Source organism: Physeter macrocephalus, chromosome 17 (assembly GCF_002837175.3).
Source record: "Physeter macrocephalus isolate SW-GA chromosome 17, ASM283717v5, whole genome shotgun sequence".
Lineage (NCBI taxonomy): Eukaryota > Metazoa > Chordata > Mammalia > Artiodactyla > Physeteridae > Physeter > Physeter macrocephalus.
Genome location: NC_041230.1, coordinates 32534301 through 32553601, shown reverse-complemented (window position 1 = coordinate 32553601; position 19301 = coordinate 32534301). Strand labels below are relative to the sequence as shown.

Here is a 19301-nt window from a genome sequence, read left to right as displayed (position 1 = left end):
TTCTTTGTTAAAACCTAGAGTAGTTTTGTCTCACATTATCTCAATCTCAGTAATCAAGAAAAAGATGTTGCTTAATTGTTTTTGCCGTTTGTCACTGTTATGTGCAAGTCTATCACTAAACCTAAGAAAATAATTTTGCTTGCTAACCATCCAGAAATCTGTGATTGAATACTTCCGGACGTTAGCCATGCTCTCCCTTCAGAATCTTTGCAACAACTGTTTCCTCTGCCTGGAATATGCATCCTCTTGCTGTAGTCATGATTAACTCCATCTTTAAGTCTTTGCTCAAATAAGCTCAACCCTTACCACCACCAGTGCCAGATCTTCCTTATCCTGCTTTATTTGTTTTTATTAGCATTTAATCCTTTCTTACATACCATATAATTTAGTTATTATCATGTATACTGTTTATGAATTCTTCTCCATGTGTAGAATGTCTTAGGCTTTAAATTGATATCTCCTCAACAGCTACAGAGTATCTGATAATAGTAAGTCTTCAATAAATATTTACTGAATGAATGAATCACTGATTGAATAAATGAATGAAGGGAGAATATGTAAACTAGTACTAGACTGTTAACATTTATCTTGGCTTAAAGAGCATTGGCTAATACCTAATTCCATCGGATAATTAACTGGTAGTATAACAACATGCTTAGTTTCTATAGACATCTTCAAATATTTGAACTGGAAAGTTCACCACAACTCAGTGCAATGTAATTACCTTTTTGTTTTCATAAAGTGTAGTATGAAGCATAGAGAGAGGAAATATGTTTCCTGCTATATGCCAACAATTAAACAACATGTTATTAATCCTAGGCTGACCCTGCACTCTAGTCCAGAGTTTTAGTCACCACACCCTTTTTATGTAACTACCCTATAAACCAACTTTTCACTCTTCTTATTCACTATGTTAATTAATTGTGTCCATTTGGACCTTTTAGTGTATTGAGATGGTCAAAATGTGATTGGACAGTCTTTTATCTCCGAGATACAAGTATCATGTTTCCTTTAAGCCAGTGTTTTTTTATGTCTCAGACTATTTTGGTTTTTTGTTTGTTTGTTTGTTTGTTTGTTTTTAATGGAGAGAAGTTAGAGGGTATTTGTGGCAAATTATTTCACCCCAGATACACTTCTAGAGGAAAATCCTCTCTGCTAGTGTATGACTTCTTAACTCCATTTCTGTGGTGTCTGTATCAAGCTAATATTTAAGGCAGATATTATATAACTGCAAGAGATTTGGATGTGCTTTGGAATGAGGCATACATTAATTTCAAACCCTGTATCGTATCTGTGTCTTTTAATTGTTTGACTTCAAGGATGTGAGATAGATAGTTTCTCTATACCTTTGTTTTGTCATCTGTATAATGGATACTAAAACTAACTGTATAATAAACACTAAACTGAACATCTATCATTATTAGCTTCCCTTTTTCCCTTCCCTTCCTTTGCCTTCATTTTCCATATTAACCTGAGTCTATATTCACGTTACTCATATGATGAAATGATTTGTTTAATTGCCTTAATACATTAGGCAATTAATTCTTTTTAGTTTTGAGCAAATTCCAACACTTTCCTGAGACAAAATTATAATGAAGGTTTATGTGCAAGAAATGAAAAGTTATAGAATCTTTTTATTCTCACATAATTATGAAAAATCACCTGGACAGGCAATATTTGAAATGATAAAATTCTGAATTGCTCTCATGCACTTAATTAGAAGTAAATATGGATGTTGGGATGAGAAACTACACAGTGGAACTCATTAGCAGAGTATTTATTTATTTATTTCAGTAGAGAATTCTGGGAGCAATATCATTGCCAAATATTAAGAAATTAGTGGGGGGAAATCCTGAAATTATATATAAATAAATCCGAGTCAACTTGCTTACAGGAAAAACAGTAATTTGTAGTGCTGTGAATGCATGACCTGTAATTTCAATGTAGGAACCAGATGAGGTGGAAAATTATTACAACAATTCCTAATTTAGTTTCACTGAGTCAACTCTGGATAAACTTTTACTAAATAAATTCGGTAGTTAAACATGAGTCAGAATAAAAAGCAGTGTTTGTTTTAATTTAATGATTAGAGCAGATATTAAAACCTACCCCACATCCACCATCTGGTACTCCACTTGCCTTTACCACAGCCTTGTTCTATGAGTGTATACTTGCAGTGGTCAGAAGCTCACTGTCTTGGGAGACTGATGAGTTTTTGTCTTGAGCAGCTGTGTCGGGAAGCACTTTAATCTTACAGTGAGCCAAAATGTGCCTCAAGGTATAAACAAGTCTTATTCTCTTCCCCTTTAGCCTAGTAAAATACAAAGTGTCTTGAAAAAATTGCTTATATGACATGGTTTCAGTTCCCTGGAATAATGGCTAAGGAGAAAAATGTGCTTGTAGAATTAGGCACAGAGGTGACAAGACCTCAGAGGAAGTTGAGTCAGTAAGGAGGTAACTAGAAAATTTGGAGCAAAATACAACATGGGACAAAAACAAGACCTAACTCTTAAAATTCTGTAGTTTGCTTAGTGTTTTCATATATGATTTCATTCACTCCTCTCAATAACTCTCAGATAGATATTATCTTGACTTTAGGGTGACCTCTTATGTACCAGTTACTGTTCTATATCCTGAATACAACAGTGAACAAAAAAGTCTTATCCAGATGGAATTTACATTCTAGTAATGATAACCAGGGTTTGCCAAACCATAATACCTGCTTACCAGTTGGCTTTAAAGTCTAAATTTCTACCGCCAGAGGGGATGCTAGGACAGATTCTTTCTAGAATCAAAGCTTCATAGAATATATAAAAATACCACAAGCATTAATGCTGTCTTCTGAACCCTCATAAGATTCATGGTATAGACAGGAAGATTTTTAAATGAAGAAGGGATTTTCTCACTACAATTCTTACCATATTGAACCTGATCAAAGCTCTGAAGTCCTTTTAAGATTTCTTTTTCCTAATAGAAGTTTCTGGGCTCAAATCAGACCCATTGAGTCAAGTTTTACCAAATGTTCTGAAATCCACAAGAATTTGAGAAAAAACTGCCTAAGTTTTTATTTTAGATGTTTCAAATGAACTGAATTTACTACTCTCTCTCAGTATTGTAGGTTATGGCTCGAATAGCCAAAATTCAATAAACTCATTTGTTCCCCCCACAAAAACGAATTCAAAAGAAAATTACATTCGCCCTGAACCGCCCCCCGCCCCCGCCACAATACACTGTATGTACCCTCCTCATAGCATCAACTGGCAGAAGTAGCCAAGGACATATTTGACCTTGGACCTTTGGAAGCTATTACTCTGATCATCACTGGTGACCAACAGGCCTCTGCTGAGGGTAGAAACAGTTTTCCAGGAATCATCAAGAAAAAGCTTGTCAGTCTCATTTCATTTCCATATTGGGGATGAATGCACAGGGTCAAATTATTAGATTTTTTCATTAGAGAAAGGAGATAATCGATTTTTGAGATAAGAAAATTGAGAAAGGAGGTTAGCACACCTATAACTTGATACTGCAGCCCTGTAATTATTGTTTGTAAGCACCGAGCGAAAAGTTGAGTTCCAACATTAGTCTCTTTTATTTTTGTTCATACGTTTCATCTATACCTGAGAGTCTCCATCCCTACCCCCATTTATGTGTGAATATAATAGAATATGTTTTTGTTTGTTTGTCTTTTCTATTTGGTATCTCTTGTCCTAGAAGAGTATCTGGCACCCAGTAAGTATAAGGTCAATATTTGTTGATTGAATGGAACTTTAAAATTACAATTATTATTTGTTAAATGTTTATGAGAGGAAATAATCATATTACTTTGGCCACAGGGTTGTATAAAAATGAAAGCATGGTGCCTGAGAGTATGTGTTCAATAAATAGCAAATAGTTTCTTAAGACGATGCTGCTGATAATAATGATAATGGCATTCTGATGTGGCTGGCATAGATTATTATTATGGAGTAGGGTTTGGGTTTCCAAGTAGGATTTCACTATCAATCAGTTTGAAAATGATTAATGTTCTAGAGGAATGTGCCCATATGTGGGCATCAGTTAGGTTACTTTTTACACAAATAACTTTATTCAAATATCTGCCCCAATCATGCTAGGCCATGTCCGGAATAGACCACCACAAACAAGTGGATTATTTGCAACAGCAAAAATGCAGGTGCTAACAATAGAACTTAGCATTTTGCCGGCAGTGCTTTTCTCTTGCATCCTTTTTTTTTTCATTTCTGTCTTTGACCTGATTTTTTTAGAAATTAAAATATTTTGGGTAGCATACAGGGCTTTTCTCCATTCTCCATAAATTCAGTTAAAAAAAAAAACAAACCTCCAGCAGCTTTTCTTTTTCACCATTATTTGCAATTATTTTGCTAACAACATTGAATACTCCGCTGTTGGCCAATGTTCTCTCTCTCATAATGTTTTGAAGTAAGCTTGACACTTGGTGTCCTTGTCAGCATCTCTGTTGCTCTACGTTGCAAGTTTGCATGATAGATTTACTGGGTCCATGAAGAGTTTATTAACCTTCCTTTAACAGAGTAGGTAGTTTAAAAGTTTTTTGCAGCTAGCACCTAACTTTTATCTATAACAAAAGAGAGAGAAAAAGAGAGAGAGAGAGAGAGAGATTGGTTTACATTCTGAGCTGCACAATACCATTATATATAGGTGCTCTGCATTGCCTCTCTAAATAAAATTATAAAAACACCTAGTGCTACCTATTACTTATAGATTTACATATTTCACCCAATATATCTTTTTAAATTTTATTAAAAGAATACATAATATTCTGTGTCTAGTTGTCTTTCTAATATACACTGATAAACAGGTGATTTTGTGGATACAAATGCAGTTGGAGGAAGTAGTGATGTATGGATATAACTATGTATATCTACATTTACATTCACATATATTCAACCACAGGCTCCGGACGCGCAGGCTCAGCGGCCATGGCTCACGGGCCCAGCCGCTCCGCGGCATGTGGGATCTTCCCAGACCGGGGCACGAACCCGTGTCCCCTGCATCCGCAGGCGGATTCTCAATCACTGCGCCACCAGGGAAGCCCTCAACCCTTTTAATATTAACATCTGGGAATAAATCAGCATCATCCATTTTATTATCATGTACTTGACACTGAGGTGGTGGCTTGCACTGCAGTCATTTCTACCACCTCTGCTAATCATTTATCTTGAGTTATGTATTTGTTTTGTTTTTGTCACTCATTATGGTATATATATCTTGGTCCACTGTCACAATAAATGCATCATTTATTGTGGCCAAAGCATAGACTGAGGAAAGGAATCTCAAGAGATTGGTCTGGCTTTGTAGTCAGAGCATTAACTAACTAAGGATAACACAATCTTAATTACCATACGTGAATTCCGCTGGGCAATAACTCATGGAGGATTAGGGTCATTTTATAGTAATATTTTGGCCATTGTTCCATAAGTGTGGGGTGATTTACAGTTTCAATTTCTTGGGAAAACAATGAACATATTATACCACAATGGGATAGGGGAAATTATGTATTTTTCTTATGTCTATGATGGTAGCTTATATCCAACTAATTCCCCCAGTGAGGATAACTACAAAATTAGAGGAAAAAATGGTATTTGAAGGCAGCCAGTACTTAAGAAGCCAAGATACCAGAAAGAAAGGAAACAAACTGAAGTGACTCCTAAATTTAGCACTGTTTATTTCCTTCAGGACTTTAAGTGATTCAACTCAGAGGGCATAGAAACCAAGCAGAAATCAGTGACCTGGAGTTTATGAGTGTCTCGTGGGACTGTGGAGACAAAAGCTGTAGTTCAGGGCTACAGAGGTATCCAGAAATAGAGAGGCCAAGTCTACAGTGAGGAGGTAATTGAAAAGAAGACATCAGAGGATCATGGATGGATTTTTCCCATGATGCATTTACCAAATCTTAACATGTGCAGGAGTAAGAGGATTTCAAGGCTATCAGAGAGTGTGTGCTAAGCGGCAAAAAGCTAAAAAAACACTTTTTTTTTTTTTTTTTTGCAATTTAATAGAAAGGGTGGGCTCTAGAAATAAGGGAAAACCAGAAATTAAATCAGCCCTCATAAATTCTGAAATCCAGCCTTAAGAGTATCGAGGTGATCCATCTATATAGACCTTCCTGTGAGGAGAAAATCAAATTCTATCTGAAGGAAGGTAACACATTTTCGTATCTGATTTCCAAAATTAAAACCTAGATACAGGAAAACGGTAACAAAATGGCATAAACAATGAATGCATTATAACTATCCTTTCATTGTACGTAAAATGGTTGAAGCATTACTCTAAGGCATATTCTAATAAGTCAGTGACACATATACAAATATGATATTTAAGGTTACCACTAAAATAATATTAATTAGCCTATCGGGGGAAATAAAAGAATTGAAACTTATGAATCCCCCAAAAAATAGAAAAGAGGAAAAATGAGAAAGAACTGATGAAGAAAATTTTAAAGTACAAGAAGAAATTAAAACCCAGATAAATAAACAATCACACTAATTGTAAATAAGCTACATACTTCAATTAAAAGACATTCTTTGTCAGACTAGGAAAAAGCAATCAATTTTCAAATCATGTTTTTTACCAGAAATAAACCTCCAATATAAGAACACTCAAAGACTGAAACGATTGAAAGATCTATGCAGATTAAAACCAAAATGGTTCAGCTATAGACTAAGAAGAAAGAAATATTACCAAAAATAGAGAAATTTTTCATAATGATAAATGATTAAATTCAGCAAGAAGATATAAAAATTCTAAATTTGTATGTACCTAATAAGATGTTTGCCAAGTACATAAAGCAAAAAATTGACAGAAGCAAAGGGAGAAATAGACAAGTCAACACTTGTAGATGAAAATTTTAACCTACAACTCTACTAATCAAATAAGTAGACAAAAAATTAGTAAGCGTAGAAAGTGTCTGAATAGCATGATTAGTCAACTTGCCTAATTGTATAAAACACTGCACTCAAAAATTACAAAAATATTGTTATTGTCAAACACACTTGAAACATTTACCCAACATGGCCAAAATTGGGCCATAAATCAAGTCTCAACACTCAAAGCGGAGTATGCTTTCTTAACACAGTGGAATTGAGCTAGGAATAAATCACCAAAGGCCCTGAAATGATCCCCAAGTATTGGAAATTAAGCCATATGTCTCTAAAGGATCCATGGAAAACAATAAAATCACAAAGGGAATTAGCACATTTATGAAATGAATGATAACAAAATAATGACATGACAAAACCTGTGGAATACAGCTAACTCAGTGCCTAAAGAGAAATTAGCCTTAAATGTCTATATTAGAAAAGAAGAAATGCTAAAAATCAATTATCTGAGCATCCACTTCAAAAAGGCTAAAAGTGAACAGAAAATTAAAAACTATTAGCGAGGTGAAAATGAATATAGGGTAGAATATAGTGGAATTGAACACAAATATACAGTCCTGAAATTCAACAAAGCCAAAAGCTCTTTATTTGCGAAGATAAAGTTGATAAAAATCTTGCAAGAAAAAAAAGAAAAGGTACAAGTTGCCAGTATTAGAAATGACAGGGAATTCCAAGCAGTCCAGTGGTTAGGACTCCATGCTTTCACTGCAGGGGGCATGGAAAAAAATATTACAAAGGGGACTTCGTTACAGATTCTATAGATGTTAAAAAACAATAGCTGTACATTATTAACATATGTATGGAATAAGGATTAAAATGTATATGAGGTAGACTAATAAGGTGAAAAATGCAGTCAGTGCAAACTGGCATAGATAAGAGAAAGAGAAAAATATGTCTATCATTTTCTCTATTGAATAAATTGAATTCACAATTACTAACTCTTAACACATAAATTGTCATGCCCAAATGAACATGACACATACTTTATCAGAGAGAAGTAAAAGAGGGAGCAGTTTCCACCCTATGTCACAAAGCCAGAATAATCTTAATGCTAAAACCCAACAAGAATATTACAAGAAAGGAGAATTAATAGCCTGCTTCTCATAAACAAAATCCTAAGTAATATATTAGCAAATCAAAACTGTTAATATAAAAATATAATATTACACCCAGGGAATATAAGGACAGATGATAACATCTGAAAATCTATTAATGTAAATTAAAATCCTGAGGAAAGAAAAGAGAAAAAACGTATGATCATTCTCAGCAGATGCAGAAAATGTTATATCTTCATCTCTTGTTCTTGAAAAAGCTCTTTGCACACTAGAAATAGAAGAGACCTTAATTTGATAAAGGATAGTTACCAAAAAAATAGCAAATATCAGACCTAATGGTAAAATATTGAAAGGTTCCTCCCTGAGACTGGAAATGAGATAGGTTGTGTACTATTGCTACTTTTATTCAATTACACTGAAGGTTTTAACCAGTACAGTAAGATACAGGTAAGAAATTAAAGTATAAATATCGGAAAGAAGAAATAAAGTTGTCACTATTCACAGACAACATGACTGAGTACATAAAAAGGAAAAAAAACTAAGTTAAACTGTGATCAATAATGAAAGTTTGCATGATTGTTAGAGTTATAAAATAATCATATTTTTATTTTCTAACAATACTCAGAAAATAAATATACTACTTATAATAGTAAAAAGACTTCAATTAAATAGTAACAAAATCTAATGAATGACATACAAAATTTCTAAACAGAAAACTACAGAACATTACTGAGAGAAATTAAAGAAGATATAAATAAATGAAGTATATACATAGTTCATGATTTGGAGATTCAAATGTAAAAGATGTCAATCCGCTTTAAATTTATCTGTAGAATCTTTGCAATATCAATCAAACTTCCAACAGCTATGTGTGTGTGTATGTGTGTGTGCGTGCCCACAATTTGACAAATAATACTTAAATGTGTAAAGAAATTTAAAGGGAAAATTAATGAAGAAAATATTTTAAAAGAAAAATAAATTGTTGATCTTACCATATTCATGATAACAATATATGAAGATCTATCAAAAAGAGTGATTAAGAGAGGATTGTATGAGCATAAAGACAGAAAAATAGAACAGAAAATTCCAGGAACAAGCCTGTACAAAAATACTCAACTCAATGACAAAGATAGCATAGGTGGACTTACAATAAAGTTGACAGTGAATTGGATATCCATGAGTGGATGAAACTGAACCTTGGCCTCTAACTCAGAACGTCAATTTTAGTAATCTTCAGGGAGATCAGAGATGTAAATGTGAAAAAAATAATATACCTTCTAAAAATAACAGAATTTTCAAATTCTGGATTATGCAAATAATTAATGAATCAGTTGCAACAAGTGTTAAAGTTAATAAGGGCAAAAACTGATGAATTCAGCTTTATTAAGTTAAGAATCTGTGTTCATCAAAAGTTACTATTAAGAGTGAAAAATTAAGCCACAGAGTAGGGAAAGGTATTGTGACACTCATACCTAGCAAAGGACACGTATCCTTAATATATAATATGCATATCAATTAGAAAAACATAGACAACCAATTAAAACATGGCAAAAACTTGAACAGGTTCTTCACAAAAGAAGATATCCAAGTGGCCAGTAAGCATAATATGTCCTTAGCATCAAATCATCAAGATATTAAAATAAAATTGAACTGAAACATAACTGTACACCTCTGCAATGACTAAAATGAAAAACAAATAATAAATAACTGGCTTTTCCAAGTGTTCTTGAAGACATGCAGCAACTTGAACTCATACATTGCTGGTCAGAGTGTAAACTGGAACATCCACATTAGAAAACATATTTGGAAGCATATGCTAAAATTGAAAGGAGCCATATTCTATAATCTTTCATTCTATTCCTAAGTGTGTAACATAACGGAATTCACGTATCTGTACACCAACAGAAATATACAAAATATATACAAAATATTTATAGCAGCACTTTTCAGAATAGCATGAAACTGAAACAACCCAAATATCCATCAGTAAGAGAATAAATAAATAAATAAATGGTGGTTATATGTATACAATGAAATTCTTTCCCAAACAGTGGAAAAGAATGAACTACAGCTGCCTACAACCACATTAATGAATTTACAAATACTATATTGAGCTAAAGAAGTCAGATACAAAAGTGTGTACTTTATATTATTTCAGTTTTTAAAAGTTCTGAAGAAGGCAAACTAATATAGTGTTAAGAAACAGAGTAGAGGTTACCTTGAAGGGCATAATGACTGAGAAGGGGTACATGGGAAGCTTTGGGGATGCTGGTTATATCTTGACTTGAGTGATAGTTACATGGGTATGTTCATTTTATAAAAATACACTGGAATAAAACCATAGGTGTATGCACTGTATTGTTTTCATGGCTTACTTCTACTACAAAAGTTGATCTCACACAAGAAATGTAAGGAGTTACCCAAATAATTAAAAATATGAAAATTATATTTCTAAAAATAAATTCACTAATAAAAATTCCATGTTAATGGAATCATCAAACCTTTCTTTTGAGGTTATTAGTTTATTAGGATATTGTATTGTTTGGGAAGTGATCCATCTTAAAAATATATTTTAAGGTTATGTTTTACGAGTGCTATGCTAAAGAGAGCCTGTGGGGAACAATCAGTTTTGTTTGTTTCTGTGGGTTTTGTTTTTTTTTTTTTTTTCTTTTCACTTGTTGATAAAATTGCCCTAGATTAATATTTCAGCTTTATCACTTCTCGGCTTTGAGTAAATATGGGCAAGGTGACTAGAGTCCACATGATTTCTAGGCGCCCTGGATGTTCTTTACTCCCCTACTCTGATGTGTAACTCATATAAATTTCAGTCTTACATAGCCTGAAATCATATTCCCATTTAAGAAAATAATGTCTTCACAGTAACTCAACAAACCTCAAATAAATAGTACATAACAGATCACACAATACATGCTGGGTAGTTTACAATATTAGTTTTCTTCCCTAATAAAGTGTGTCTGTGTTTGTGTGTGCGTATATGTGTACTCATGTATTAGGGGCACAACTGTTATTCTAAGCTGGTGTTGAATGAGCATTTAAACTGAATATTAGATAAATCTATATTCCTCTGAAAGTGTGAGTCTCCTTTATTAAGATTCTAATATATAAGGGATTTAAACTGAATTGCATTGTAAGAGTAATACCAAGAAATTCAGTTCCAATAATTTTGAATCAATCCTATTTGAAATAATGAGGGAAAAAAAAACACTGAAGATTTAGTAATAGAAGCATAATGCAATTTTTCTTGGCAGAGTAGAATTAGAGATTTTGCAAACACTTAGATTACCAAAGGGAGCATAAGGAATAATAAACTCATTACGGCATTTTGCTTCCTCGCCTCTTTCTTACAGTATGGAGAAAGATGAGATGTATAAAACGGATTTAAACATGCACTTAGGGCTGCGAAAGGAGGGAGTCAGTATTTTCCAGTCACAAATTCAGCAAGAGTAGTACACAGTAGAAAAGAGAGGTGTACATAAAACAAAACAAAAATGAACACATAAAAACCATGTATGCATACACACATACACACAAAACAAAACAAAAAAGAATGTAGACAACAAAAGGAAACAAATTGGTAAGCATACATAAAGAATTAAAAGTATCTTAGTAAGCACAGTAGTGTATACAGAAGTTGAACTGTAATGTTGTACACATGAAACTTATATGATGTTCTAAGCCAATATTACCTTAATTTAAAAAAAAATACTTGGAAATCATAAGCCATGAATTACTGGTTTATTTAAATTTAACTCAGAACTCTAGAAGCAGACTTATTGTCAAAGAAAAGGTCTGGGGAAAAAAATTGGCAAATAATGCATATTTATAAATTTTAAGTTAAAATGTTTAGTATATTAAAATAAAACTAGTAAGTGCTTAAATTTTTTTAAAAAAGAATTAAAAGTAGGTAATATTGGACTTCCCTGGTGGCACAGTGGTTAAGAATCCGCTTGCCAGTGCAGGGGACACAGGTTTGAGCCCTGGTCCGGGAGGATCCCACATGCCGCGGAGCAACTAAGCCTGTGCACCACAACTACTGAGCCTGTGCTCTAGAGCCTGCGAGCCACAACACTGAGCCCGCGTGCCACAACTGCTGAAGCCTGTGTGCCTAGAGCCCGTGCTCTGCAGCAAGAGAAGCCACTGCAATGAGAAGCCCGCGCACTGCAACGAACAGAAGCCCCCGCTCACCACAACTAGAGAAAGCCCACACACAGCAACGAAGACCCAACGCAACCAAAAATAAATAAATAAATAAATTTATTTTTTAAAAAGTAGGTAATGTTATATAACATATTAATAAAAAATGGAAAATGTAATAGCTCCATTCCCATTAGTACTAATTTTTCATTTACAAACTGCCATTAATGTTGCCTTTATTTAGAACATGACTGTTAAAGCTTTATATTTAATAAATAAATAGTATCTAAGAGGTTCATAACATCAGTTCCTACTTCAATGGCCCTAAAATTTTTTCCCATAGAATTTAACAACCATAAATGTGCCTACCTTATTCTTTAGGACTTCAACTCTTGTGAGCTGGAAAAAGGATACTGAGGGTTCATTGTAGAGAGTAGGAAAAGGTGGAGTGAGGTCTTGCCAAGGATTCCACTACGTCCAGGTTCACTTAAGATGAATGTAATAAATAAGAGACCTACACATTTTCTCCCCATTTAGAGAGCATTTGAAAATGCTGGAGCCAGACAGCATGCATTTTTGTAGTCAGTAGGGCAAACAGACAGGGGTCAGTGAGGACTTAAACTAAAGTCACCATTTAAGAGTCATTTTCTCCAGAGAGTTTAAGGCATTTTCAAATATGTCTAAGTCCACAACTTGCACAGTGAGAGAAAGCATTTCTCTACCTTTCTTGAGAGAGCTACTACTTGGTTAATACAAAAACTATGCCTTACAAGCTTTGTTCATTTGATACCAGAGCCACCCTCTGATTAAAGTTCTCATTTAATTCTAAACTAATCTAAATATGACTGAGATTTTAAGGAGTAAAATAGAATGACTTCTCTTTACAGCCTGGCTTGCTGGAATTTTCACAATCATATAATCAAAAATTATTAAAATTATGGTGGTCAACTGCTCCCTTGATGTTGAAATTTCTTGGTATGTATTTGAGGGAGATAATAGATTGTGTTTTAACTGGTGCATCAATACAGCCATGTTAGTGAAAGGGTCACACATAAAAATAATACTGTAAAGAGAAAAACCTATCAAAAATATTCCAGGGGCTTCCCTGGTGGCGCAGCGGTTGCGCGTCCGCCTGCCGATGCAGGGGAACCGGGTTCGCGCCCCGGTCTGGGAGGATCCCACATGCCGCGGAGCGGCTGGGCCCGTGAGCCGTGGCCGCTGAGCCTGCGCGTCCGGGGCCTGTGCTCCGCAACGGGAGAGGCCACAGCAGAGGAAGGCCCGCAAACCACAAAAAAAAAAAAAAAAAAAAAAAAAAAAAAAAAATTCCAGAATATTTTTGTAGAGAATATTGAGTAGAGTTCCCTGTGCTGTACAGTAGGTCCTTATTAGTTATCTATTTTATATAGTAGTGTGTATATGTCGACCCCAATCTCCCAATTTATCCCTTTCCCCCCAGTAACCATAAGATTGGTTTCTACATCTGTGAGTCTATTTCTATTTTGTAAACAAGTTCATTTGTACCATTTTTTATTAGATTCCACATATAAGTGATATATATTTGTCCAATAAAAATTTTTTTAAAGTCCCAACAGATTTTCTACCCTGCTGGTGTACACTGGTTAATTATATTCCACCTTGTTTCTATGCTATCTAATAATCTATGAATTAATAAACCATAACTAATGATTTAGAAATTATCACACCATTTATGGGCAAAATGTACATCAAAAAGTTTTATCTTTAGTCACCAGAGAGCCTAAATTCACGACTGAAATTATTTTCCAAGACCTTCTTTGAAATTCCCATCAGTTTCATTTTAAATTTCCTAAGTTGCTATCGTTTCTATCATATATTCAGTTAGAATCTTCCTGTTTTATAAACTTCCAGCATTCCTCTCATCCCTATTCAATTATAAATTCACTATTTTGCATTCCCCCCGTTGACTGTAATTTACTGCTCATGCCTTCCACCCTTCCACTCATAGAAGGCTCAAGAATTATTTATTGAACCCACCAGTATATCTAAATTTGTCAAATCAATTTTCTCTCTTATAGCCTGAAAAGGAGAGGCTGTTTATTTCAATCGATGCCTGCAAAAACAGCAGCTCATGGAAAGTAGTTAGAAGCAAATTCCCAAGTAACGTAGACTTGGCAGTATTCCATTACCTTTGATTATAAAAGGGCAAAATTAATGGGCAATTCATGAGGCTATGTGACAGAGGTGACAGGAAGTCACTAAGATTCAAATGGTAGAAGTCAAGGAGTTGTTTATACTAGGTGCCATTTCAGCCTTTTTTCCATCATTATGTGAAAACAGTCAACTTTTGTGGCCAATTGAAATGGGCTTTTCCTTCCAGACCACTTTGTCACATCTCCTGTGTTTAGAAAATTAATCTTTAATGAATGCTAATCAAGTTTCTAATTATAATATCTTTATATTTAATGTTTGTGTATCAGATGAAAGGCAAACATTTTGGGGCAAGTCACAAAGGACATGAATAATTTCCTTAGAAGCTTATCTAATTAATTTTATTGCTCTATAATATCTTAAAATTTTGAACTCCCATCACTTCATTAATTTAGATAAAAGTGAATCTTCAGCATTTAAATATGACACTTGTGTCAAGAATTATAAGTTGAAATAATTTCAATTGTGCATGTTCATCTAATATAGATAATGATAACACATTTTGGGGATATATGGCACCAGTTTATTGTTTTATTATATTTTATTGTTTTTCTCCTTGATTTAGCAGTTTCGAGAAATACTCAAAGTAAATTTTGGGACATTCATATGCTTAAGAAAACAAAATTAAACCATAACTTCTCTTGTCAGTAAGCTTTATGCTAGCTTTTAAAATGGTAAATCTCATCAAAAAATATTTCAGTGACTCGCCAGTGATCATGTGATATAGCCCCTATGCTCGTGATCTTCTAACAGTATTAAGTGATAGCTCCCAAACCTATATTACTTCGAACAACAGAAAAAAATTAGATGGTATTATTCTAGGGATCTGGGCCCCTGGATAGTTAACCACCACCCTGTCCCAGATCTTACAATAAGAGAAAGCATATATTACTTTAATGTTGAAAGTTATCCCAGAAAGAAGCTCATGGAGATTCTCTAGTCTCTATGCTTGAGTTTTACCACCTGCTGGCCATCTAGATCTAAGAGATAATTGCAGTTTATTAAAACTGTGAGATTAAGAAAAGAGAGAAATTAAGAACATGTGCCTTGGCATAATTATCCTTTTGCCAAAATAGTGAGAGTAAAATCTGTATATGCATGTTTGCCTGTGTGTGTGTGTGTGTGTACAAGGCATGAGAAAGAGGGAAGACAAAGAATATTATATTTCGTAAACTTGGCCCAGTCAACCATTTTCAGTGACTCTAACTCAGTGAGCTCAGCATTTTCTTCACTTCCCCAGGAACAAAATCATGTTTAAAGAGTACGACAGCTTTTTCTTGTACCTGCAGTTTTCAAAGACAATGCATCTGTTATTCACTGTTCAAGTCTATGTTGATCATTGTCTGTTTATGAATTGAATGGTTAACGAGACTAAAACATAATAGAAGGCTCCTCTAATCACTTATATACACAAGAGTTGGTCTAAGATGTGGCACGGAAGAAATGAATGTTATGTAAATAACTAATCAATAGTTCTTAGAGTTGAAATACAGAGAATCACAAAATAAAATTAATCAACTAAAAGGGACTTTGGGCAAAATCGAAGTATGAGGAAAAATATGGAATTTAAATTGCTCAGTTTCTCAGAGAGGCTTGCAGATTATTAGTGCAATTCTGAGAATATCAGTCGTGGTACAACCCATTAGATTTATCCAGCTTGATTTCTTATATTTGTAGTCAAACTTCAAATAGTGGTCAAACTTGAAATAAAAATTTATAACAAGCCTATAAGCATTCTTGAGGAAATGGCAGTGATTAGTTACCTTACCAGTAAACAAACAACAAGCAAATATACTTTGTTTTAAACTTCATCAATATAATACTGTGAAAATGACTCATGTTTGGAAGGCCAAAACTACATTTTGGAGTCTTGGAGTTAATTTTTGAGTCATATTGGTAAAGGCATACAGCCCTGTGAATGTCAGTCTCCACATCAGCAATCCACAACATGGGGATCACATTACCTACTACATAGCTCTTCAGTAAGGACTGAATGAGATGATTCTGTGAAATATCTTGCAGTGTGCATAGTGCACACTGAATATGCACGGTGCTGATGTTTGCAATTATAAAAGGTAAAGTCTAAGATACACTTGACTATGTGCCCAATATGATCTGGGCACTTCTAATTCTTCTCATATAATGTGTATAATAGTTCTGTAAATAAGGTGTCATGGTCTTGAGTTTCAGTGTCAGTGTCCTCAGGAATAAAATGAGGTTAAATAACATGTTCAGAATCATGTTGGTAGTGGGAGGCGAAGATGGGGCTTCCTGCAAACACTAGATTTCCTTCTCCTCCTCAGTAGCTGCTATTCAGCTCATGGTCAGACTAGAAAAGAGATGTAAATCTTTAAGGACATAATCAGACCTTATTTCAAATACCTTATAACTCATTTATCTACCTGATTCAAGTAGATAAAGGGTAAAATGTAAGTTTCTTGTCCTCAGAGTCATGTGTTACACTTTTTTTAACTTTCCCTTCCATTGAAACTAGGGAGCTGCATGCCTCCTCTCCGAATGAGAATGAATTAATTCATTAGACATAAGACAGGAAAAGAAAAAGGACATATTAGGTAGGACATTTAAGGCCACTGGTGTGATTTTTGGGAATTGAGATTTTGTTCCATTACTGAGGCAGTTGGAATTCCAAAGGATAATATTCATCCATCCATAGTTAATCAAATTAGAATATTGGAGAATAGCCATGGTAGTTAAATTCCAATCTTGTAGCATTGCCAGTGGGGTTAACCAACTATAAAATTGTAACATGGCTGTGATTATTTGGCATGTGCTTTAAAATACTTTTATATGTAATGAAAAAAATGAGTATTTGAAGGTTTCAGAGGTCTGAATTTAATCAGTTGTCAAAAGAAGGGTCTGATATATCAAATACAAGTCTGTTTCTTCATATTCAAAAGCCAAAGATTTTTCCCCTGCTAGCTTGCTTATAAATATTCAGTGCCACAGAAACACAAATAAATAATTGGCCACTTTCAATGCATTCTGTATAATTTACAAGCGATCAAAAGATTATTGCATGGTGCAGTCAGAGTCAAATGGTACTGCATTTATTAGAAATGAAACATCATCATGTGGGCCAAGTCAGCAGTGTAGTAATGGGCCAGATTTCTGTGCATGCATATTTGTGCGTAAATGCGCGTGTGGGCACGTGTGTGTGTGTGTGTATAATTTTTTAAATTTAAGGACTTAAGGCTTAAGGATTAAGGTCTGTGCTACTGGAATTGACCTGGAAAGATTAAAAGATTATTATCTGTTTACCCTGATGAAAATCTTTATGAAAATGACATATTAAAATAACTTGGGCTTATCTTACCCAAAAAGATCCCAAGGTCAATTTTGAATAAAAAATAAAATTCATAAAAGATATGATTCCCTTTCTTTAAGATTATCCCTTTTATCAGTATTAAAGATACCTTCTCAACAACTGATTTGGTTCTAGCCTTTTTTCAGTTTTTGATGTTCACCTTTAATATATAGTCAGTCGAACAAGTCATAGTGCAGAAATGGGCTGTCTACCCAAGATAAAGAAAGAGATAAATCTTTGTTGCATACAGCATTCTTTTCTTTTGTACAATGGGCTTTATCAATAAAATAAAGCTTTCTTCATCAAGGAAACCTCTTTTAATTTATTCAGAGATGGTCTTTATCAAGCTAAGCTCCAGCAAATGGTGTTTGGAATAATAATTTATACTTTTTTTTAAGCAGCCAAGCACTTGCTATTTTTCCTTGCTGAATGGTCAGATTCCATAATCACCATGTTGAAAACACCCTAATTAAGGGAAGTTGAAACAGACACACAAGCTTTCAAGAAGAAAGTTGAATTGCACATTAAAATGCAATATCCTCAATGCTGATGTTATTTTTTCCTTCCCATAGGGAACCACAGTCAGATATCCCGAGTACCTGTTGCTATTAAAGTGCTGGATGTCAATGACAACGCCCCTGAATTCGCATCCGAATATGAGGCATTTTTATGTGAAAATGGAAAACCCGGCCAAGTAAATATCTCCATGTTGTTAATGCTGAATATGTTTGTATACAACTGTCTCATATTTGATTAACCTGCATTATAGTGTGCACGTGCATCGTTTACAATCTGCAAAGTCATAGGCAAAAAACATCCAAATGGGAACAGAGGGGGGGTATTCTTCTTTCGGAGATGTTAATTCTCTTCCTACTTATGACCAAATTGGCTCCTGAAACGGAATGACCTGCTGTGCCATGAACCCAGAGCCAAAAAACTATCTTAAAATATCTTGGGGTATGGATGATCACAGGGGAGGTCTTAGAGTGATGGGGCCAAAATTTTAACCTTCAAATGATGGGAAGTGAGGGAAAAGCCCATGGGAAGCTATGTTTGTTTCATATCAAATGTAGAAATAACACATAACATTGAAACCCTAGGAAGACCAATTGCAGGAAGTGAATTTTTAAATCTGTAAAGCTGTAGCTATATTTAGATAGACATAATGTGAACATGTTTTAGACATGCAAGTAAAGCATCTGATAATTGTATATTGATGTGTATTGATGGAACTTTTTTTCTTTTAAACTGTCTTGTGTAGCTTAGAGAGGACAATGCAGACACAGAGAGAGAGAGACGGGGAGAGAGGAAGGAAAGAAGGAAGGAAGGAAGGAAGGAAGGAAGAAGGGGGGAGGGAGGAAGGAGGGAGAAAGTTAAGAAAGAAGAACGAAAACAAAACCTGCTATACTCTGAATGTCAAAATGGAAATAGTCTATGTAAAGTTCTAAAAACCACAAATGTAATAGACTTATTTTAACAAGGTGCCAAAGTACTGTATGTTTAAGAAATTTATCGTTTTTCAACTTCCTAATTTATTTCTGGATGGTGACATTTTAATTTAAATAAACAGCAGCTGACAGCATGACACTGGAGTTGTTAATCCAACTATTCTTGTGCTTCACGTGGGTGTTAGGAATTCAACTTACTATTTGCCGAGCAGTTTAC

The 19301-nt window shown here is 34.4% G+C and overlaps 1 protein-coding gene across 3 annotated transcripts in view; it reads left to right on the top strand.

The window, feature by feature from the left end:
* The window catches only part of CDH8 (cadherin 8), a 382227-nt gene that overhangs the window by 292618 nt on the left and 70308 nt on the right, over positions 1–19301 (top strand). For 2 of the 3 annotated variants that reach the window (XM_028478220.1, XM_028478221.1), the window contains exon 8: positions 18209–18330. In XM_028478220.1, the coding sequence (XP_028334021.1) occupies positions 18209–18330 (122 nt within the window). Of the gene's footprint in view, positions 1–18208; positions 19221–19301 lie in introns of those variants that run through there. The other variant, XM_028478223.1, reaches the window with a different exon arrangement.